At 37.1% G+C, this 23,065-nt stretch overlaps 2 protein-coding genes across 2 annotated transcripts; one reads left to right on the top strand and one right to left on the bottom strand.

Annotated features, from left to right (window-relative positions):
- Positions 1–101: 101 nt before the first annotated feature.
- znf592 (zinc finger protein 592) lies at positions 102–8,795 on the bottom strand. Its single transcript, XM_084408942.1, has 9 exons — positions 7,936–8,795; positions 5,549–7,743; positions 4,538–4,716; positions 4,246–4,419; positions 4,009–4,153; positions 1,879–2,154; positions 1,680–1,792; positions 1,448–1,589; positions 102–1,366 (listed from the first exon to the last, which is right to left on the bottom strand). Exons 2-9 carry the CDS (start codon positions 7,721–7,723, stop codon positions 914–916), a joined length of 3,657 nt encoding a protein of 1,218 aa, XP_084265068.1. The 5' UTR covers positions 7,724–7,743; positions 7,936–8,795; the 3' UTR covers positions 102–913.
- Positions 8,796–12,728: 3,933 nt separating this feature from the next.
- Positions 12,729–22,406, top strand: slc28a1 (solute carrier family 28 member 1). Its single transcript, XM_084409940.1, has 18 exons — positions 12,729–12,866; positions 13,107–13,183; positions 13,258–13,325; positions 13,515–13,606; positions 13,928–14,117; positions 16,277–16,418; positions 16,757–16,870; positions 17,139–17,213; positions 17,292–17,372; positions 17,474–17,554; positions 18,532–18,657; positions 18,882–19,012; positions 19,108–19,276; positions 20,576–20,770; positions 20,891–20,972; positions 21,102–21,200; positions 21,943–22,048; positions 22,155–22,406. Exons 1-18 carry the CDS (start codon positions 12,863–12,865, stop codon positions 22,264–22,266), a joined length of 1,944 nt encoding a protein of 647 aa, XP_084266066.1. The 5' UTR covers positions 12,729–12,862; the 3' UTR covers positions 22,267–22,406.
- The last annotated feature ends 659 nt before the right edge of the window (positions 22,407–23,065 follow it).

Raw genomic sequence — 23,065 nt, 5'->3', positions numbered from 1 at the left:
AACTAAGAAATGTGAAAAAACTAGTTATCTTATAGCTATATATTTATCATTTTTAAGGCCCCCAAAACACCAAACCTCTACTGATAGCACAAACTGTAAAGTTGAGTCTCAGATGTCTTTAATATGTAAATTCTTCCTTTTTTTTTCCCCCATACAAGCATTTACAAAAGTGCTAAATTTGATTGTAAGAATGGCTCATTGAATATAAATGAGTAATCTACATGGAATGAATATGAAAATATATTTTCTCTGAGTGCAGATACCTGGGTTTAAGTGAATACCTTTCAGAATAATGTAATCTCCATAGTAGCAAATACTGTTACAGATGTTTAGCTTTGTGATACAAGTACGCTACCTAATAAATATAAAATAAACATCATCAGACATGCCCTTCCTTCAAGACCAGCACAGCATAATATCACCACCAACTATTGACCATCAAAGGGGCTTCAACATTTTTGGTGACCCTGAAAACAGTCATAATATTACATGACTGTCCCACTTATGGCTACAATATGTAACATACATAATATTTCCTGCATCGTAATGTACCCAAAACAGATTTGACATGGTACATGAACAAAAACATACAATTGCTCTGTAGAGAAACATTGAAACACACTGACATGATGCTTATGCAATTACACAAAAATAAATTATGATTATCCACATACATAGGATGAACAAGCAAGCAGTAAAAAGTGACAATTATTTGCATGAATGTAACAGTTAAGTTAATCCAAAATAATGCAATGAAACATTATTTAATATATGTGATATATGTGACTTGAGATATAGTATTTGACTGTAAGGCAACATGTTTGCAGTACCACATTTATAAGCTGCATATTCTGCAATCACATGCTTGCAATTAAGTTGATTAGCAGCTTTCCACTGGTGTCCTTTCTTCTTTTCAGTCCTTTTCTTCCTCAAATCCACTTGTTTCTGATGACTGTGTGTGGTTGCTGTCTGTGGGCTCGGGGTGGAGTTTGCATTCCTCCTCCACTGTGGACAGACCAGTCTTTTTTGGCAAAAGAGGTACAGTTTCATCGCTCAAGTCGGTTGAGTTTTCGTGTCCTTTCCCCGTCTCCTCGTGCTCCTCTGGTTCTTTGACCTTGTGTACAATGAAGAGGTGTCTGCTGAGTGCTAGCTGAGACGTGAAACAAAGGCCGCAGTGTTGGCACTGGGGTGTGTTGCTATCGGTTCTGTGTTGAGGTATGTGTTCCTGAAACTGGGCCTGGTTTTCAGAGGTAAAGCCACATTTGGCGCAGCGATAAAGTGGCTTGGGCCGCTTGGCAGGGGTGTTGTACGATGTTCCCTCATTTCCTGGAACTCCATGGGCCTCCTCTGCTCTTCTTTTCGGCCTCTGAAAGAGGAAGTGTAGTTGTACACGCAGTACCTGAAGAAGTGTTTCTATAAAATAAATAAATGAAGTGTTTGTGATTACCTGGCCTGTGGGTTTGCCCACCTCCTGAGATGCCGGCTTTGCCATCTGGCTGAAATCTGGGTTCTTGATGCCATGCATCAAGCTGATGTGGTTCTTAAGCATAGAGTGTTTAGTGAAGGATATCCTCTCATTTGTGCAGTACCTTCAGAATGCATCAAGAAAGATACAAATCAAGGTTGCACTCTTCAGATAAGAAAGATGCCAAACAAATCTAATTATATAGTGGTTTTACCAGCATGTGTAAACCTTCTTTTTCCCATCGTGGTCACTGCGAATGTGTCGTTTAAGACTCAAGGATGAATTAAAGGACCTTTCACATTGTCGACAAGGATGCCTCTTTACAGACTGCAAATAAACATGAACGTTCAAATGTTAGAATCTTGAAGCACAAACTTGCTTAACTTCATATCGATTGAAGGAAAGGATCTCACCCTGCCATGGCTGGTCTTCATGTGATTGACGAAGGTCTCCCTGTCTGGGACCCACAAGAGGCATTCTCCACAGGTCCAACCAGCGTTCTTCATACTAACTCCAGCACTTGACTTCAGTGCAGCAGAACTCTCTCTTCCCTTCATGCTGGCCTCCTTAACCGGTTTGGTCAACCTTGGTTGGGGGTTTTGTGGTGACATTTTATCAGAGAAAGATATCGTCTCTGTCTTTTTTGGACTTTTTTCTGCTTCACCTCTGAAAACGCCACCATGAATAGCCTGCAGATGAAAGAGACAATTTATTTCACTTTCTGAATGTGAATATTTCAATATCTAGATTATATAAATACACAAAACACTTTTATTCTGATAGAAATGAGACAACATCTTTTGTACTGTGGGAATACAATGGCACTGGAAAAAGCAGTCGTTAAACGGTCAAAAATAAATGACCTGCTCTTTCTTTCCTCGATGCAACCACAAAAAACCAACACATATCTCTCATTCTGCCCCAGTATGATACTACAAAATCCTTTTTCTATTTATTTTTCCATTTATCCTGCTAAACGATCTAAACCACATCAAATAAGAAAATTTTAAATGCTTTCTCTGTGTTGACTGTATGCATCTCAAAGTTACAGCATTTTTCCTTATCTTTTGTTAAAAAGTTATTGCAATTACTTGACAAGTCAACCATCGCTCCTACAAAAAAAAAAAAATCGAAGAACCTTGGTGTCACACTGAACCACCATCTGTCATTTGCAAGCACCCCCACCTCAAATGACACTCTCATCTTGACTACTACATGTCTCCCAGCATGCAATCAAACTCAAGCAGCTCACGAGGAATGCTATACATATGACCTCTTTCAAAAATATTTGGGTTAACTTAAAAAAAAATCTTGAATTTTATCATATTTTGCTGAAAATAAGTCACATCTGACCATAAGTCTCACCAGGTCAAAATTGCATTGTCAAGAGAAAAAGAAAAAAAAACGTGGGAAATGCGCTATACAAATAAACACTTGCTCATGTTCATGTCCCTCACTCATTTAGCATGAATCCAAATGTGTGCTTGGCGCATGTTTTGTGTCCATGACACTAATTGGATTATATACAATGCTTTGGAATATGTTGCAGCATGTTGAAGATGATTTAAAAAACCGCAACCTATATTCTGGAAAATATGGTATATATACAGTATTAGGTTTATTTAGACTGCACTTATTTGCATATGAACAGGAAGTACTTAATTCCTAGCAGATAATGTTCTAAATTGTCTGCTTGCCATCTGGTGATCACAACAGTCTCATAGCAGAACATCTGCTAAATGTCTTAAAGGGTTAGTTCACCCAAAAATGAAAATTATGTCAGCAATTACTCACCCTCATGTTGTTCCAACCCCGTAAGACTTTCGTTCATCTTCGGAACACAAATTACACAAGCAGCGCTTCGGGGTTGTACGTCAGAACGTAGGCTCACTATTGGCCGACGCTGGTCATGTGTGTGATGCTGGCCAATTCAACCCAACAATACAATTCAAAACAATACAACCCAGAAGCGCTGCGCTGTTACACTACGTGAACTCACTCAGAGGCCCACACAGAAGAAAATGAATAGTTGAATAAAGTCGTTATTTTTGTTTGTTTTTTTGCGCACAAAAAGTATTCTCGTCGCTTGATAAACTTAAGGTTGAGCCACTGGACTATTTTAACGATGTCTTTACTAACTTTTTTGGGATGGCAGATATTGATTACATAGAAGCCTTTTTAAAAATATCTTAATTTGTGTTCCGAAGATGAACGAAAGTCTTACGGGGTTGGAACAACATGAGGGTAATTACTGACAGAATTTACTGACTAACCCTTTAAATGTAAATGTCTTGTAGTGTCAGACAGAAGCATAATGTAGAAAATGTGCATGGAATGAACTCACACCTCCTTCCAAACACTGAATACATTATTCTGTTAAGATTTTCTTCAATAAGTACATTTACGTGCATCTAATCATCTATATAGTGCCAGCACTCAATACGACCGGCACTGCAGAAAGGTTGGCACTGTTACATTTTTTTAATTTAAATATCAACTAGGTAACGTAGAACCAGTCCATTTGACAACCCTAAAATACAAACCTTGAAATGTTGTACCAAAAGTAGTTTTTCTGGGAAGAATGAAGTGCACTCTGGACACTTGAACACACAAATACGATGATGAAAATGTTGATACAACAGCTGCTTCCTCTTGAAGACTGTTTCGCAGGAACACTTGTAGATCACCCTGCACAGAATGAACCAGAAGTAACTCCTCAACAAAGTTCTAGGAACACTTGCAGTATTATGAGAGTATAACAGATCAATAGATGCACTTACTGATGGCTGGGTTCACTGCCGCCATGCTTGTTTTTTACATGCATCAGACAGCCGTCAGAAGTTTTGAAGGCTACAGGACATATAGTGCACTTATAGAAGACCTGACAATGCTTCTCCTCAATGTGACTCTTCAAGAGGGACAGTGACATGAAAAGCATTTCACAATGCAGACACCTGAAGGAAATTGCATTTGAGTGAATCAGAGAGGGGGGGGGGAGAGAGAGAGAGATGACAACATTAAAGAGATTCCCAGAATGTCATTGGCCTTGAGGTCACAGTTCAAGGTACTTACGAGTACCCAATTTTACGGGCATAATGGAGACAATTCTCTTTCACATGCTTCTGGATGTCCGCCGAGCGACTAAGTGCCCCACATTCAGGACAGCAATAAGGGGATTTGTGTGTGTGAACGCGTTGATGGGCCCTGTAGCTGCACTTGTTGGGAAGCAGCATTGAGCAAACCTTGCACATCTGCATTTAAAGAAAGCAAACACAAGGGTCAATGACTCAGCACTTGAGTGTTCATGACGAACGCAAGGAAAAATCTCTTAATCTAGTTTAAAACAAGTGCCAAGTTCTTAGAAATGTACTCACATTGATTTTATGGGGTTTTGAAAAAATCTCAGACCATTATGAAGTAAAAAGTAATAACATGTCTTCCTTGCATCTTGAAAACAGGTTTAACCATTTACATTTAGCAGACACTTTTATCCAAAGCGACTTACATTGCATTTTAAGGCACACATTTACATTCTTATCAGTTTTTGCTTTACCTGGGAATCGAACCCACGACCATGGCAATGCAAGCGCCAACGCTCTACTGTTTGAGTTACAAACATTTTTTTTATAAATTTTTTTTTAAATGTCATAAAATATAAATGATTAAAACAAGTTTCTGGGGGTCGCACCACATTAGCCCTAATCTTGCCTAAAAATGTGAATGATCTGATATTTTAAGGAACTTTTAAAAGACCTTGACACAGTCATGAGGGTCTGCAGAGGTCCTTTCTATGATAACATTTCCTGTTACATTTTTTTCTGCATATCGGTCAAATCACATGACTTGATTTGTTGGACAAACTTTTTATATATTCTAAAATAGAAAGCAGTTGAGTTAAAAAATCCTAATAAAAGATTATGATTTTTTCCCCCATGAATTAAAAACATCAAAAGAGGTACAGGCATTGTGTGTGTGTGTGTGCATTGGATTTGAATGTTTTTTGAATAAAAATGTATTTTCTTACTTATTTAATAATGTAGTAATAATTAACACTTTGTGATTCCAGTAGTAATATTGACTCACCAGACCTTCAGCCTCCGATGATCTCTGATAATGACCTGCAAGTGCTGTGTAGTCTGTCATCTGTTTATTACAGTCCAGGCATTTGAATCCATGTCTAATAACTTTGTCGGGATAAAGTGGCAAGACTGCTTGGCCTTTGGATGACTCTGTGGTGTTGCTCCCGCAAGGGATCTGATTCACGGACTGCTTAGGTTTGGTGGGTACCAACATATGGTCAACCGCAATGGGCTTCATAAACAACTGAGTGCACTGCATCACCATACCTTTGTTCTTGTGTTCGCGAGCATGTGCCAGGAGAGCACATTTGTTGAAAAACACCAATGTTTTGGAGCAATGCGTGCATGCGACTTCAATATGCACACTCCTCCGGCTGTAATGGTAAGCAAGGCTCTTTTCCAGTCCGAACGAGTCTCCGCATTCTAGGCAGCAATAGCCTTGCGGTGGGAGCTTGATATTGGTGCCTGGTGGTGGACTCAGGTCAGGAACATATGTTGGCACTGGGTTTGAGTAATTCAACAGTCTGTTTAAGGTTCCAGCTGCAGTATTTGAGACAACAGCTCGTGTGTTCGGGGAGACTTTTTTAACTTGATGCACCAATGGTACAGAACTGCACACCATTGACGATGATAAGTGAGAGGGCTCCTGTCTGTTAGTGGAAGACCTTGCTGTAACCGAGGCAGCCACGCTATGTGGGACTAGATTTAGGTTTGCTAAGTGTAATGCCTTCGGAAGGTAGTTTGTATTAGCAGAAGAACCCATCTGAGCAGAAGCAGCCTTCCTTTGCTTGTTTCCACCATGTGTTGTCTTTAAGTTATGACTATTATTTTGGGTTTGAGGTTTCTTTGAGCTCCTTACCAATTTGGGGGTGGATTTGCTCCCCAATAAAGCGGTCTTCGAGGCTTCCTGATTTCCATCTTCAAAAATGACCTCCGAAATGATATCATTTGAACGATACACAGGCAATGTTTTCGAGAAGGCATCTTCAACTGAGGACTGAGATGGCGAAGACCCCAACGGGGACGTGAGATCTTCGGTCTCAGAGTCTGGCAATATGCTTGTGACGGTGCGTTTGATTTCTCCAGATGAGGTTTTGATTGTCTTTATTCTGACTCGTGGTATGGCTGGAGGCGAGCCAGTAGCGACAGCTGGAGATGCTTTACCACTGCTGTCACTGCATATACTCATTGGGCTCTCAGGCTGTTTCACGAAACGTTTCACCACTTCTAGAGGACTTCTTGGGCTCCTTGGCGAAATGGGTATTTTTGGACTAATTTTCATGGTCTCTTTTGGGGTAACTGGAAAGTCCCTTGAATTAGTTTGCCCACCAGGATCCTTTTTAGCATTTAGGGCTACTAATGCATCAAGACAAGAGGAAAATCTGGAGGAATGAGCTTTGTCGCATGGACGGGAAGAAGGACTAGTCGTCTCAGGGGTTGAATATGCATTTGTTCCACAATCTTGGATGCAGTCCCTCTTAGTCACAGAATCATAATTTGTTGAGCCATCACACTCGAGATCATCCACACCTTTTGAACCATGATGTCTTTCATTGCACTTGTCTGTCAAGGTGGATGCATCTGGATTTCCATGACTGTCTAAAACAGGAAGAGACGAAGATGTAAAGAGTGAATTAGACGAGAAGTACGATGTCTCTGCAGATTTTGGACGGTCATTGATTCCATTGCTTTGAATGTCTTCAGATTCTGGGCTTGATATCGGGCTAAACTGAGGCATAGACTCTGATAGAGTGGGAACTTTTTCAGCCTTGTAGAGGATGGGAATTTTTTCCAAGGAATGTTTTGAACAGTCCCCATTGACAGAAGAGTTATCCAGCCTTGGATAGCTAGAGAGATGTGTCTCCAGTGAGCCTGCAGAAGTTTTGAAACCATTTTGTAAAAGCTGCCCCAAATGAGAGCTCTCCTTCTCCACAAGATTTTCATAGGAGTTCTGACGGCTGGTGTTCTTTACTATAACACTGACAGCAGGGACATCAGTTGTAGGCACTGGGTGAGGGATCAAAACCGTGGCATCCATACACATCTCTGAGTGCTTTAGGTGTCCCTCTCCCTCATCTTGATTCCCATGAATGGCTTCTTTGGCATCCAGACTGGTCGCATCAGGGATGTCAAAGGCAGCCAAGAGATCATCAAAATCAGGCGTCTTCATATCACCCATGATTGTAGGTTTTTTAAAACCTGAAGCAAATACAATATAGAATGAGAATTAAATCAAATGATATGCAGACCACATACAATCAATGTAAAATAATTTAATACCACAACTAACAGACATAAAACCACATTACAACTTCATTTATCATCCTAGATCTATAAAATATTGAATTGCAATGATGACTAAATACAAAATAAAGATTTAATAGTATTCACCATTTGATTCCTGGTTAGTTCATCTCAGCAGTCGTTGGTGTCCATTAGATTTGCTGCTGTGGACTTTCATCTGCATTGCACTGACACTTCCAGGAACTTCCATAGTACCAGTCCAGCCAGCTCAAAGACTTGTTTATGGAAACTTTGAATCCTTTCTAAGCAATTTAACATCATACTACTGTATTTCACATAACCACACTCCTGTTTTTCTTCCAGCCAGTTAAATATTACTCAGTATAGTTAGCCTGTCACCATCGCATACATTTGTTTAACCTGAAAACTGTCGAAGAATTTGTTTTAGACCGATAGAACACCTTTTTACAGGCGTTACGTCAATAAAATAACACATTTATCGACAGTTATGGGCTTTTTGTACGAGGATGTTGGAGAGTTAGCTTTAGCTTATATGCTAACTGAGAAAAACCTTCGGCAAGCTAACAAATCGTTCAAAACATTGCTTACAGTCATATTGGTACTATTTCATTCCGTAACACATGACCTGTCATTTCTACCGTGTTTAATGTTAAGACAGAAGAGAGAAATGAAGAGAGCAAAGCGGTTCGTGTTGACAGAAGCTTTAGCTGTGCAGTCGGGTGCGCGCTTCTCTAACGTTAGCTGCTTTCTGTAAATAACGCAAACCTGCGGTAATACTACAACAGTCTGCGGGTCAACAGTTAAACAAGCATTTAAAGCAACATTTTAAATGCCATGCAAATGGATGAGCAAGTCAGCGTAAGGTATGTTTGACTTGTGAGGTTTATAAAAGTGAGTTGTTTACAGTTGCCCGCTGTCTGCTAGCTAACAGCTCTCTCCCCTTCCTGTGTGCTTGAGATCCCCGCTCAACGCCATACACGGGCTGTGGCTCAAATACGTGCGAGCTGCCTACATAGACAGCATTTGTGGACAGGAATTTTTGAACATGCAAAACGCGCCTATGACGCGCAAAAATTCAGTTCATGCGCAACCACAGACATGTCTCCCCAAAACTACAATAAAACAACAAATAGCCTATTTCATAAAGCGTGTTTATAAGAGTGTTTACATGCTAGGGGACAAATTACTGGAAAAAGTCGTATTACGTTCACAGACTGTACGTCTGACCGTGGCACATGGATTTCTTTGTGTTTTTCCTGATCAATCTCTATAGGCTGGCTAATACAAATGACGATGGCCATGAAAATGTAGCCATATTAGCCTAGACCCAGATTATTTGACCATTTTGATGGTTTCACTAAAAGTTTTTTTTTAATTCGTTTGTTTACATTTCTATTCAATATTAGAAATCAAAATAAATATTAGCCTTAAATTTGACATTTTTGAAATTTAGGCAACACATGTTTTTTTTGTTTTTTTGTCACATAGGTTATAGGCTAGCTATAGATTAGATATAAGGTTAAACTAAGACAGACTTTGACAGGGTGGAAACTGTTTAATCTTTCTGAAGAAACTGCTTAGAGAAAGGTAGATAGGATTAGGGTTAACTTGTGCTGATAACATGCAGCCTATGTGTATTACATAGGCTAATCACTGAAATTATCAAAAACAACACTCATTCCTTTGAGAATACGTAATTTTGATGATAAAGTGGGATTGACTGAGCAGTCAAATTATGTAATGACCTGATTTCAGAAATTGTTTCCAAGTTCCATATGTCCCATCAGTGATACAATTATAGGTCTATCAATTTCCATCAATGTCCAAATAATGTAATTGGACTCATCTAGTTCATAAGTTCATAGCTCATCCAATTCCTCCATGACCATTCCAACTATTTAAATATGTAGCCTCTACAAAAATGTAGATAAGCACCTAACACCGCCCTTCACTTTTCATAGAGCGTATGCTGGTCTTTTCACCCACAATAAATACTTATTTTGCAAATACATTAACAAAAATTACTTCAGACCTGGGATCCCTTGCTTGTAAGACACTAAAAACAAAGGTCAGAATGATAATAAACAATATCACTGCTTGTCATTGTACAAAAATTTGCAGGAAAGACACTTGGCTGATATTAAAGAAATATCATGACTGCTTGCTCCAGCAAAGCACATAAAATGCCTTCATGAATGTCTGTTAATGTGTTTTGTACACATTAGACCTTCAATAAAATGCAGTGATGCACAATTCGGTCTATTAAACGGCAAGTGTGCGTCATCTTGTGCTAACTAAAAGGAATTAGGCACCATTTCATTTTATGACTGATTTCAAGTTTCCAAGAAAACAGTCATAGCTTCCACATATTGTCTGATAGTTACATTTAATTGATTCATTCTGTAAACTTCATAAACATTCTATGCTTCAAATCTTCAGTTTTCAGTCTACTCTCTTGAATGCATAATATACCAGTTTAGGGTCAGAATGGGACTACATTTTACCTGAATTGGAAGTTAAATGGAAATCAAATTGATCTAAAAGGCGCAGATGTATGTGTGCTATGCTCAGATTGCTGCCAGTGAGTTTTTATTACTGTATAAATGTTCTGTATTCAGGCATAAAAGTAATTTATATTCTACAATGTGCAACAGTGGCATCTAGCGTCCAAACTGTCTAAAGCTGGTAGTGTTCGTACACCTCACTGCAGTGCTGTCTCATTTCTTAGTGCTTTAAAAAAAAAAAAAACTGCACATCTATTATTCTGCTATTCTGAGACCAGAGGGTCATCAGTAGAGCTCAAACAGTAGAGCGTTGGCGCTTGCAATGCCAAGGTCATGGGTTTGATTCCCAGGGAAAGCAAGAACTGATAAGAATGTAAATGTGTACCTTGAAATGCAATGTAAGTCGCTTTGGATAAAAGCGTCTGCCAGATGCATAAATGTAAACATGGCCCACCTATAAAAGTTGCATTGTGAATTCAAACCAAACTCTATGCTGCTTACATTAAACAGTAGACTTAAAAGTATAGGAAGTCTGAAAATTCTTCATTCTTCAGGTATATATTGTGTTTTGATATTGGTTATCATGTTTTTTTGTTCATCTTGCTTCAGGCCCGAAGCCATGGACACCCCAGCTCTATCCCTCCACCCATCCCAGCTCTATCTCTTCACCCATTCCAGCTCTGTCCCTCCACCCATTAGATCCGCAGAGAGATGGACGTCCAGAGAGGAGGAGCTGGAGGTCATTTGGCTCTGCAGTGAGCTCTTGGCCTGAGTGGCTTCAACATGCTGTCTGTCAGAGACGATAACATACATAATACATAACGCATCACGCATGTGAGTATACATTTGTTCTTCACTCGCTGATGATCAGGGAACTGAATGAAATACTTCGCACTGCATGCTAAAGAGATTTAAAAAATAAATAGCTAAAAAAAAAGGGAAAAAATCATCAATCCAATTGAAAAAGTTTGCCGGGTCAGTGAACATCGTTCAACGTGTGTTGGTTTTGACAGACATTTTTTATGCACAAACTACGCATTCTGATTCTGACATTCCTGATTTGAATATTTTCAATAATTTTCTTTTCTTGACTGATCTTTTTTCATAATTTTGGCAATAAATGACCTGTTAAATGAGTGACCTTGAGATGAGTCCATGTAGTCGTCTAATTTGACTCTTATGCTTATGTAATATATTATAAACTTGACAGGTGATTTTTATAAAATGTAGTATCTTCTCAGTTGTTTAAAAGGTTATTAAATTATCAAAGTTTAATCATTTATTACATTTGAATTGTGTGTCCTGGCACTGAGCCTGTTTTGGGCCAGTTCTGATTGGTAATTGAGTGCTCAGTGTTTTATAGTACCGATATACAGCGGAGGAAATAAGTATTGAACACGTCATCATTTCTCTCAGTAAATATATTTCCAAAGGTGCTATTGACATGAAATTTTCACCAGATGTTGGTAACAACCCAAGTAAGCCATACATACAAAGAAACAAACAAAAATAAGTTCAGAAATTAAGTTATGTGTAATAATGTGAAATGACACAGGGAAAAAGTATTGAACACATGAAGAAAGGGAGGCGCAAAAACTCTTCTGATTATTCTTTTCACTCCTCTATCAGAAATCTTGCGAGGAGCACTGGTCGAGGCAAATTTATGGTCTTTCCACTTCCGTATTATGGCCCCAAAAGTGCTCACTGGACCATTCAGAAGCTTAGAATGGCGCCTATAACCAATGCCATCATTATGTTTTGCAACAATTAGGTTGCGAAGGTCTGGAGACAGCTCTTCGCTTTTACCCATCATGAGATGTGTCTTGTGTGACACCTTGGCAATGTTTTTGATGGCCTTTTTGTAGGCCATCATTTGGGACTGAACCAGCTGTTATTAATTTCCACTGACAGGGGGCTGGATTGCTTTTTAATTACTGTAAGTTTTCAGCAGTTGTCTTGGCTTTCCATGCCTTTTTGCGCCTCCCTTTCTTCATGTGTTCAATACTTTTTCCCTGTGTCATTTCACATTGTTACACATAACTTAATTTCTGAACTTATTTTTGTTTGTTTCTTTGTATGTATGGCTTACTTGGGTTGTTACCAACATCTGGTGAAAATGTCATGTCAATAGCACCTTTGGAAATATATTTACTGAGAAAAATGATGACGTGTTCAATACTTATTTCCCCCGCTGTATAGATAATTATGGATAATAATACTGGCTATTTTGACTCTCAGACTCTGCCTCTGGGACGGCCATAGAATGGCAGGCCCTCCGTCACATTACATTTTTGTTGTTCCTGATAGTTTGTTTTCCTCTACTTTGTATCTTGTTGGCCTCTGAAAAAAGGTGGAGCTTCAATGTAATAAATGATAAAAAGATGCTGTTTCATGACTACCACACTGACTAGTAATCTGATAGCAACGTGCAAGTGTCTTAAATACAAAAACATTAGTATGTAGTTAATTAGTGATAAGATTTCCAAGTGAGCAGAGTATATATTCCAGCTCAAGGTTCAAGACCCAGCAGTTGTCAGAGAGAACGCAGAATGAGTAAGCCATGTATTTACTTCTCCATTCTTTAGAGATTTACTTTTCAAACAGGTATTTGAACAGCTGGTTTTACCATGGTTTGCATAAAGGAGGTGTTGGTTTCGTATATGTAGGCAGTTGTTAATGATTGTTTGGATGAAATGTGAAAACGGACATGCTTAGAATCTTGCAGCTCTTAAGAAATTGCTGGATCAAGGTTCATTAGAGCTGGTAAAACGTTTTCTGATACTTTCCTAACAGCGGACAAAGAAGATTTACAGCTGACAACCGTCTCGTCTGGGAATGAACAAGGTGTGGACAATCCAGCATTTGTGAAGGTAGGCTTGAGGAAGTATGAGGAAGTTCTCTGAAAAGTCAACAAGTTAAAAAGCTCTATTTTTTTTATCTTTAGGAAGATAAATTAACAGATGATCCGAGTGACAGCGAAGAGGAGTCAGAGGAGTCAAAATCATGCGTAAGGTGTGGTTGTGAATTTAATCAGTGAACACGAGGTCATTCAGATTTCATTGTCACATTATTTAGTAATGAAATTCCTTTGAAATTGCATAATGTGTCATATTAAGCTTATCCTAACCCAATGTCAACCCAGTTATGCTGTTACACTTCACATGTTCAAGATCTTTAGCTATTATTTATTGTTTACCACAGCAAAGCATGCATGCCCATCACTGTCGCAGAGATCTTCTGCAAGACACACTCCAAAATAATCAAATACATCGCTTTGGGAATCTTTGGTGCAGGTAACATATTTTCATCTTTCCTGTTTTACATCTATACACCCTATAAAAGAAAGGTTAAAAAAGGAGATTTCAGTGAACAGTTTTTAAAAGAACCATTTTGTTTTCTTTGTGTCATTTTAATAATCAGAAGAACCTTTTTCCACTTTAAAGAAACTTTTGTGCGTTGGAAAGTTCAAAAATGTTCTTCATGGATCCATTGATGTCAAGAACAGTTATTCTGTTTCTAATTAAACATAGGGATGCATTATCCATTGGTGATTTCTTTTTCCCCCCAAGTGAACAGTGTACAATACCTGATGTTTTTCGTGTTTTAAATTGAAGGTTATTTGGCATACTTCATTGCTGCATGTTATTTGGACTTCAAGAGGGCAGTGGCTCTGGTTGTCCTCACGTGTCTTGGGGTGTTCATCATCGCGTGCAAACTAGTGAATAAGTACTTGGGTGACAGAATAAGGAGGTTCTTCAAGCCTGCTCAAAGGTGGTTCAAATCCAATATCAGATGGATAAAATGGTGAGTAGGACACGTTGATAGACTATCGTTAAAAAGGTTTGTGTCTGTAAGATTATTCAATGTTTTTGAAAGAAGTCTCATTTGTTTGATCAAAAAACAGTAAACGGTAATAATGGGAAATATTATTAACAGTTTTCTATTTGAATATATATATATTCAAATGTAATTTATTCCTGTGATGGGAAAGCTGAATTTTCAGCAACATTACTTGCGTCTTCAGTGTCACATGATCCTTCAGAAATCATTCTAATATTCTGATTTGCTGCTCAAGAAACATGTCTTATTATTATCAGCTGTGCAGCAGCTGTGCACGACTTTTTTCCAGGATGGAAAAGCATTTCAGCATTTCAACGGAAATCTTTTGTAAGATTATAAATGTCTTTACTGTTTTGACTGTCCATTTGACCCTTGCTCTAGTATATTTAGCTTGGAATGGTTTGGAGGTGGCTCTGGAATTTCCAGAGGAAAACGTTTTTTTGTTAGTTTTGTTGCTAAAAAGTTGCCTTATAATGGATACAACTAGTACAACAATGTGAGATATGTATTGTGTAACAACTTGTTAGCCACTTTTTAAAGATTCATGTATGAGGTTTTGACTGTGTGTAATTCATTTTGTAGGACAAAATTAATGTTTATCACAGACCTTTAAGTATTTAAATTAATAAATTGTTATTAATATAGAAGAAAACAGCCAAACTCTAATAAATTAAAATGCTAAAACATGTTAATTCAAGATTTAAACTAAAATTGATATTTGGTAACCCTTCAGTGGTCAGTGGCTGTTATGCAGTGCACAATGAAAGCAATAGGGAAGAAAACAGTCTTTAATAAATCCACAAAGAATACACTTCTGAACATAGTGTCCTAGAATAGTTTCTGAACAGAAACTAACTAGGAACTCAGGTGAAAACCAAACAAAACAGAATTTAACAGAATATGCATGTTATAACAACATTAGTTAACTACATTAGTTAATGAACAACATTTCTACGGCATTTATTAATCTATTTATAAATCTCGAAACCACTGGGGAATCACCCGTTTTAAATAAACACCGAACAGAGGAGAGACTGTTGGCAGAAAGAGAACAACAGTGCTCGTAATAAAACCAGAGTCAACATTAGCTTGACTTCTCGGAGATGATGAGAACTGAGGGGTTTGAAATGTTGTAAAAGCAACGCAGAAATGGCATTGTTATTTCTCAACAGGAGAGTAAGATATTCTATTGAACAGGTAAATCATTTCTAATAATGATTATTATAAAACATTAAATTGTGAAGGCTCATTTCATCATGGTTGTTGTAGCGCTGTGCTGGGATTTATTTTCAAGGTGTCTATTAATGAGTAAAGCTACAGTAACGTCTTCAGCTAGTCAGCTTGAGATCCTTTCTATCTAAACTGGTTATATATCTTAAGCCTTGTAGTGATGTTTTACGAGCAGTAGGATAATTTTTTTTTGTTATGAGTAAGACCATATTCATCCGCACAGTCACACAGAGCCGAAGCACAACCAAAACAATGTTCTTCTGCAAAAAGCATGCAGTTTTGTTTTTTAACTGCTAGAGGGCCAAAAGTTGCATAGTGTACCTTTAAACTCAACATTTACTAAGGCATTATTAAAATTAAAAGTTGTATTTGTTAACTGTGAACTAACATGAACAAACAAAGAACAATACTATTAGATTAATTACTCGATTAATAAAACGATTTGCTCGTTGTTAGATCATGTTTGCTAATGCATTCACGAATGTTAGCAAATTAGATTTTATTACCGGTTATTTCTACAATATAATACAAAATAATAATAAAAAATATTAAAATAATAAACATGTATGTAGTTCTCTCCTTCAATAAATGTGGTTTTTAATTAAAGAACATGCAACATTTTGAAGTCACAAAATAAATTGTGGTTAATTAGTTTGATTTATCAATACTCCTGGTTTTTGTTCATAAAATGTTTCAACAGCTTTATCATAATTACAGCAGAAATACTGGAAATATATCAGATAGTCTTTGAAAACTGTGTTGGACCACCATTGAAAAGGTTGAGATCCACTGCTCTAAATAAAATAAAATAAAATATGCAATGTGTGCATTTAATAATAAAAATATGTAACTAAACGCATGTGTCATGGTTGATATGTCTCTGTATGTTGCAGGGTGTTCATAGTAATTGTGCTGGGACTGCTGGTGGCATGGCTGGCCATCGACACACGACAGCGCCCAGAGCAGCTCATCTCTTTTGCTGGTGTCTGTCTATTCATTATTGCCATTTTTCTCTTCTCTGCACACAGAACTGCGGTGAGTGATAAAACACACACACACACACACACACACACACACACACACACACACACACACACACACACACACACACACACACACACACACACACACACACACACCTGTGTTACATGCTTTATTGAACGTGCTTATCTCGGAATGCATTTTTTTTTTTAGACTTTGGAATTTCTGCAAACCTTATCAGAATGAGGCTGTCATTTCCTTACAATAAAACAGTTGTATAGACAATGATTTTAATATCACTGCACTTACATTTTTTTTTTGTGTGTGTTTTTGTTCCCTTTTTTTGTGTGTGGTTGTTAACAAAAACATTGTTTGCATTGAATGCTGTGTAGGTGAACTGGGGGACTGTCTTTTGGGGACTTGGTTTACAGTTTGCCATTGGCCTGTTTATCATTAGGACACAGCCTGGTCTCATGGCCTTCGAATGGCTTGGAAAGCAAGTTCAGGTATAACATGAAACATAATTATTATTATTATTAGTATTTTATTAAATTAGAAAAAAATGAGGATTTTCACTAGTGGCCATTTGGACACATCTAAAATAATCTCCATCCTACTTTTAAAAAGATATATCTCATTAAATTAAGTTAATATTTTACAATCTGTGGTAACTTATTGAAACAAAACAATAATTGATGATTTAAACTACAAGAGAGAAGGAAAAACAAAAAAACATTCCCTGGTCTAAATCATTTTTTCTTTCTTTTTTTTCAGATATTTCTGGACTACACAAAAGCTGGTTCATCATTTGTGTTTGGAAACCTCATTGACAACATATTTGCTTTCCAGGTTAGTAATGACACATACTTGGCATGAAATGCATGGATGGGTTTATTTTTATTGCTGAATGTTGCTCAATACTCGCAGGCTCTGCCTATAGTGGTGTTCTTCAGCAGTGTAATGTCCGTGCTGTACTACATTGGGGTGATGCAGTGGGTCATCACGAAGGTAAAAGTGACTCAGTCCAGTCTTGTATCGATTCAACCAATGAGACCTTCAGAATATGTACTTCGTATGGCTGTATTAACAATGTATCATTCTGTGTCAAGATTTCCTGGGTAATGCAGGTAACGATGGGAACCTCCTCTACAGAGACTCTCAGTGTGGCAGGGAACATTTTTGTTGGTCAGGTAATATCATCATTCACTCTCAGAAAAAAAAGGTACAAAAGCTTACAGTGGGGCAGTCCCCTTTCAAAAGGTGTACACTTTAGGCACTAATATGCAGTGTTAGGGAAAGTTACTTTTAAAAGTAATGTAAGTAATTAATTGTGTTAGGTACTTTTTATGGTAAGTAATGCATTACGTTACTTTTGTGTTACTTTTTCTCACCTGTTTTTTAAATAATTTTTTATTATTGTTTAATTTTTTTTTTTTTGCAAATGTAAAGACCCTTTCACACCAAAGTGAAATGAATAAGCCTCAGTAAAGTCCTTTTTGCTTATTAGTATGGTTGAATCGGATCTTCAAAGGTCGGCAGCAAAGACATTGGTTAATAAAGTGAGATTAAGTAAATAAAGTATATTTGTTTAATTTAACATATTTAATTATTGCAGGTTTGTGTAATATTCTGAGTTTGCATTTCACAATTTGTATTCATTTTGAGCAATACTGAATCTTGTGCAAGTGAGATGAGTAAATGCATGTTCATATTTAGTCTAGATCTAAAATAACCATCATGTTCACACACAACGCCTCTGCACTCACTCCTGATTTCTCTCAACATGATTGAGAGAATCATGTTGACTACATTACATTTGAATCTGATTGCATAACTCATGTTCCTAACTAATGCGTTACCTCAACACTGCTAAGATGTACACTTTAGTTACTTAGTTAGTCACTTAGTTATTAATATGCACCCTTAAGGGATAAATAAAGTACAAAGGTGTACCTTCTGAAAGGGTACTGCCCCAGTGACAGCGTTTCTACCTTTTTTTTCTATAATGTACATCATTTTAAAATGAAATAAAATACATAAATGCACCTAAAATATTTCTTGACGACTTTAGATGCGCATCAGTTTATTAAGGGAGAAGAACCTTTAAAAAGTCAGGCAATGAAACAAATTTGGGTCAGTGATGATGTGATGTTTTGATGTGTTTCAGACAGAGGCGCCCCTCCTGATTCGTCCTTATTTGAAGGACATGACCAAATCTGAGATTCACGCTGTCATGACTGGAGGATTTGCCACCATCGCTGGGAGTGTTATGGGGGCATTCATCTCATTTGGGGTACAGCAATTTTATTGGTAAAACTCTCCCATGAAAAGTTGGAATGATTTAGTTACAATTGAATGAGTTTAGTTCTTCTGACCACAGTTATCATATTCTGTAAAGCTGCTTTAAAATGATATGTATTGTGAAAAGCGCTATACAAATAAATGTGAATTAAATTTAATTGCATTTCCGTAGTATGTTACATTCTCTATGTGATCGTTAAAGTCTCCTCCACACAGATTGATGCCGCGTCTCTGATTTCTGCATCGGTGATGGCTGCCCCATGTGCTTTAGCCATCTCCAAACTATCCTACCCTGAAACTGAAAAGAGCAAGTTCACATCTAAAAGTCAAATTAAAGTTGACTCTGGGTGGGTTCACCTCTCAAATACGCAGTTTAGGTTTCTACATATTGTATGTTTTGTGTTAACATGTTTTTATTGAATGTCTTGTTGTTTGTTCTCAGTGGTGAGCAGAATGTCCTGGAAGCTGTCAGCAATGGTGCGTCTGCATCTATTGGGCTCGTGGCCAACATCGCTGCTAACCTGATTGCTTTTCTCGCCATTTTGGGCTTCATAAATGCTACTCTCAGATGGTTTGGAGGCATGGTGGGATACCCAGATATCAGTTTTGAGGTGTGTATTACTCAAACCTAGCGCACACATTGCATTTATTTGATCAAAAATACAGTCAAACGGTAATATGAAATGTTATTACAATTTAAAATAAATGCTTTCTACTTGAAATGCTTTCTATTCTATGTATTCCTTTGATGGCTGAATTTTCGGTCTTCAGTGTCACATGATCCTACTGAAATCATTCTAATAAGATGATTTACTGCTCAAGAAACATTAACATTAACATTTTTGTGGAATCCGTAATACAATTTTTAAAGGATTCTTTGATGAATAGAAGACTCAAAAGAACAGCATTTAGTTGAAATACAGTGCTATGCATAAGTTTAGACACCCATACTAAAGTTGACTAAAAAGAGGAATAAAAAATCATCTTTTGGAAACTGAACTTAATGCCTTAATTAAAAAAATTAGGAAAAATCCAACCTTTAAGGACACCAATTTTCTTTGTGAATGAATAATGTATCGTAAATAAATAAATGTTATTCCTTAAAATACAGGGTGCATAAGTTTGGACACCCCTATGTTAAATTCCCATAGAGGCAGGCAGATTTTTATTTTTAAAGGCCAGTTACTTCATGGATCCAGGATACTATGCATCCTGATAAAGTTCCCTTGGCCTTTGGAATTAAAATAGCCCCACATCATCACATAGCCTTCACCATACCTAGAGATTGGCATGGTTTTATTTCAGTTAGCCTAATAGCTAGTTTGATTTGCATTGAGAGATGATCTTATGGAAAGTACCCCATGCCAATCTCTAGGTATGGTGAAGGCTATGTGATGATGTGGGGCTATTTTAATTCCAAAGGCCAAGGGAACTTTATCAGGATGCATAGTATCCTGGATCCATGAAGCAACTGGCCTTTAAAAATAAAAATCTGCCTGCCTCTATGGGAATTTAACATAGGAGGTGTCCAGACTGATGCACCCTGTATTTTAAGGAAGAACATTTATTTATTTACGATACATTATTCATTCACAAAGAAAATTGGTGTCCTTAAAGGTTGGATTTTTCCTCATTTTTTAAATTAAGGCATTAAGTTTTTTATTCCTCTTTTTAGTCAACTTTAGCATGGGTGTCTAAACTTATGCATAGCACTGTATAAATCTTCTGATCTAATGAATGCATCCTTGTTGAATAGAAGTAATTATTTCTTTAAAAAACAACAACTTTTGAATGGTTATACAGTGTATATTCATGTTATATCAAAATTAAACAGTCATTATCATCACCCTACAAATATTTATATTCAAAAGCGAAGTGTTTTAACAGAGCCATTACTTTCAACCCTGCAGTTGATCTGCTCCTATGTGTTTATGCCGGTGGCCTTTATGATGGGAATTCCATACGACGAGTCTTTTACAGTGGCTGAACTTATTGGCACTAAACTCTTCCTCAATGAGTTTATAGCCTATCAGAAGCTGTCAGACCTCCAAAACAACAGACTTAATGGCACTTTAGAAGATTTTGCAGATCAAAAATTTCTCTCAGTAAGTAATGTCTCTTCAAATTGTGTATAAATATGCCGTTAAAAAACATAATAATCAGTCAAATGCGTAATCTGAAGTTTGTCAGAAGCGTTACAAGTATGCTGTTCAAACCACTTGCAGGTTCGATCAGAAATCATCTGCACCTATGCCTTGTGTGGCTTTGCTAATTTCAGCTCTCTTGGTATTGTGATTGGAGGCCTGTGTGAGTATCTATTTAAAGCACTTATATGAAGTGTGCTTAAACGATGTACATCTTTTTGCCATTGTTCAGTTGCATATTTTTTTAATAACACAATTTACTGATCATTTTTTAAATGTTATTATTCCACAGCTTCTATCTGTCCATCAAAGAAGGGTGACATATCTGCTTTAGTGCTCAGAGCCTTGTTCACAGGCACATGTGTTTCCCTGATCAATGCCTGTATTGCTGGTAAGCAATCTCTAATTCAAAGTCAAACCAACATGTATCACCACACTCATTTAGCAGACATTTTTATTTAAAGCAACTTACGTTACACATCAGAGTCTCCATGAAGCCTTGATCAAGAATACAATTATGAATCGCTAGGGCTGTTCAATTCCCCAAAAATTTGATTCCTTCGATTCCTCACTGTTGCTTTTCTTTTTTTGAAAGAATGCTTTATTGAAGCATGTTTCACCAAATCTCACTTGATTACATGATATGAATACATGAAATGAAGGCTTACATGACACAGAAATGTTAAAAATACGTATTACTGACGTCATTACGCAACGATGTAAAAGAACGACTTAAAGGGATAGTTTTCCCTTTCATTCATTCCAAACCCGTAAGACTTTCGTTTATCTTCAGAACACAAATGAAGATCTTTTTTATGAAATCTGAGAGCTTTCTGTCCCTCCATTATGCCCAGTGCATTATGGGTGTTTAAGTTTTCCTACCTGTTTGGCAAAAGGGAAGACAACAGCCTTTTATCTCTGTTTTCTGTAGTCAGGTAGCACCAATTTAATTTAATTTCCGCCTTTCTACTGTATAGACAGCCAAATTTGATTAAAAAGCCAATTTTTCCAGCAGTAAAGTTACCAGCACAGATCTTAACCACTAAGCCAAAGCACCCCCAGCTGGTGGTTTTGACCAAGTACTATCTAGTATTGATTTAAGATTGTTATCATTATCATTGTTCTACCTGTAGGTATCCTTTTCGTCCCTCCGATCGACTGCGTGGATCTGTTTCAGAACACAAACTTCAATACCACAGTGTCCAACATTGACACTTGCTGTACTGAACTTTTTAAAAGGTAAGGACAGAGAATATTGTTGCATTGTAGTAATCTAAAAGCACTCTGGATATAAATGTTTAAATATCTACTTAGATGGCTTCGATATATATTTTTTTCTTTGCAGCACTATCAACAATGGAACAATTTCTTTCGAGGGGTCCTGGAGTGGAGTGAAAAATGCTACACTTTATTTAGCTAACTGCTGTGGTCTCTATAATGCAACTGTGTGCCTTTAGTTTGGCCAATATAACAATGCAGAAAACACATCTCAACTGAATATAATGACTTTATTTATTAAATTCCCACATTTTAAAATGTGTGTTCAGTTGATATACTGTCACTCTACAAAAATGCTGGGCTGTTTTAACTCATGTTTGGGTCAAATATGGACAAACCCAAGCATTGGGTTTAAAAATTTTAATAGAAAAATTTAAACCAACGATTGGGTTTGTCCATATTTGACCCAACCATGGGTTGAGACAACCCAGCATTTTGCGGACACAGTATATTTGATTATATTTGGTCGTTTACCTATTCAAACATAATTTCTTTTTTATTTTATAGATATAACAATGTGTTAGAGAACAATGTATGTGTAAGTATTTTATTTTTATGGTTTGTTTTTATGTAAAAGCTGTAAATTTAATTCAATTTGTGTTGTCCTGTTTTACATAAATGTTATAATCATTTTTGGAAGTTACATCCAATGACGTGATAGATAGATCCGCAGTAGATATTAAGACACGTGCTATGCAGTGTTTTATTGTGACAATCATGCTGGAATTGCAGTGACTACTGCGTTATTGTACTGCAATAATGGTCATAGGGCTCTTTGGTCAGGGAAAGATATGAAGCACTGGACTCTGTCTTTGGACAGTAAAATAAGTCAAAGAAGTTTCTGCTGCTATTTACATGTTTATTTTACAAAAATAAATAACAAAACACAACAAAAACACCTAAAATACTTATCCTTATAAACATATTCCGCAAAGCTCTCTCTCTAATACACTACAATCCGCATTGTTTCTATAATAT

This window comes from Rutilus rutilus (genome assembly GCF_951802725.1).
Source record: "Rutilus rutilus genome assembly, chromosome: 5".
In the NCBI taxonomy this organism is placed as follows: domain Eukaryota; kingdom Metazoa; phylum Chordata; class Actinopteri; order Cypriniformes; family Leuciscidae; genus Rutilus; species Rutilus rutilus.
The sequence above is the reverse complement of the archived record's forward strand: the minus strand, read 5'-3'. Positions and strand labels throughout refer to the sequence as shown.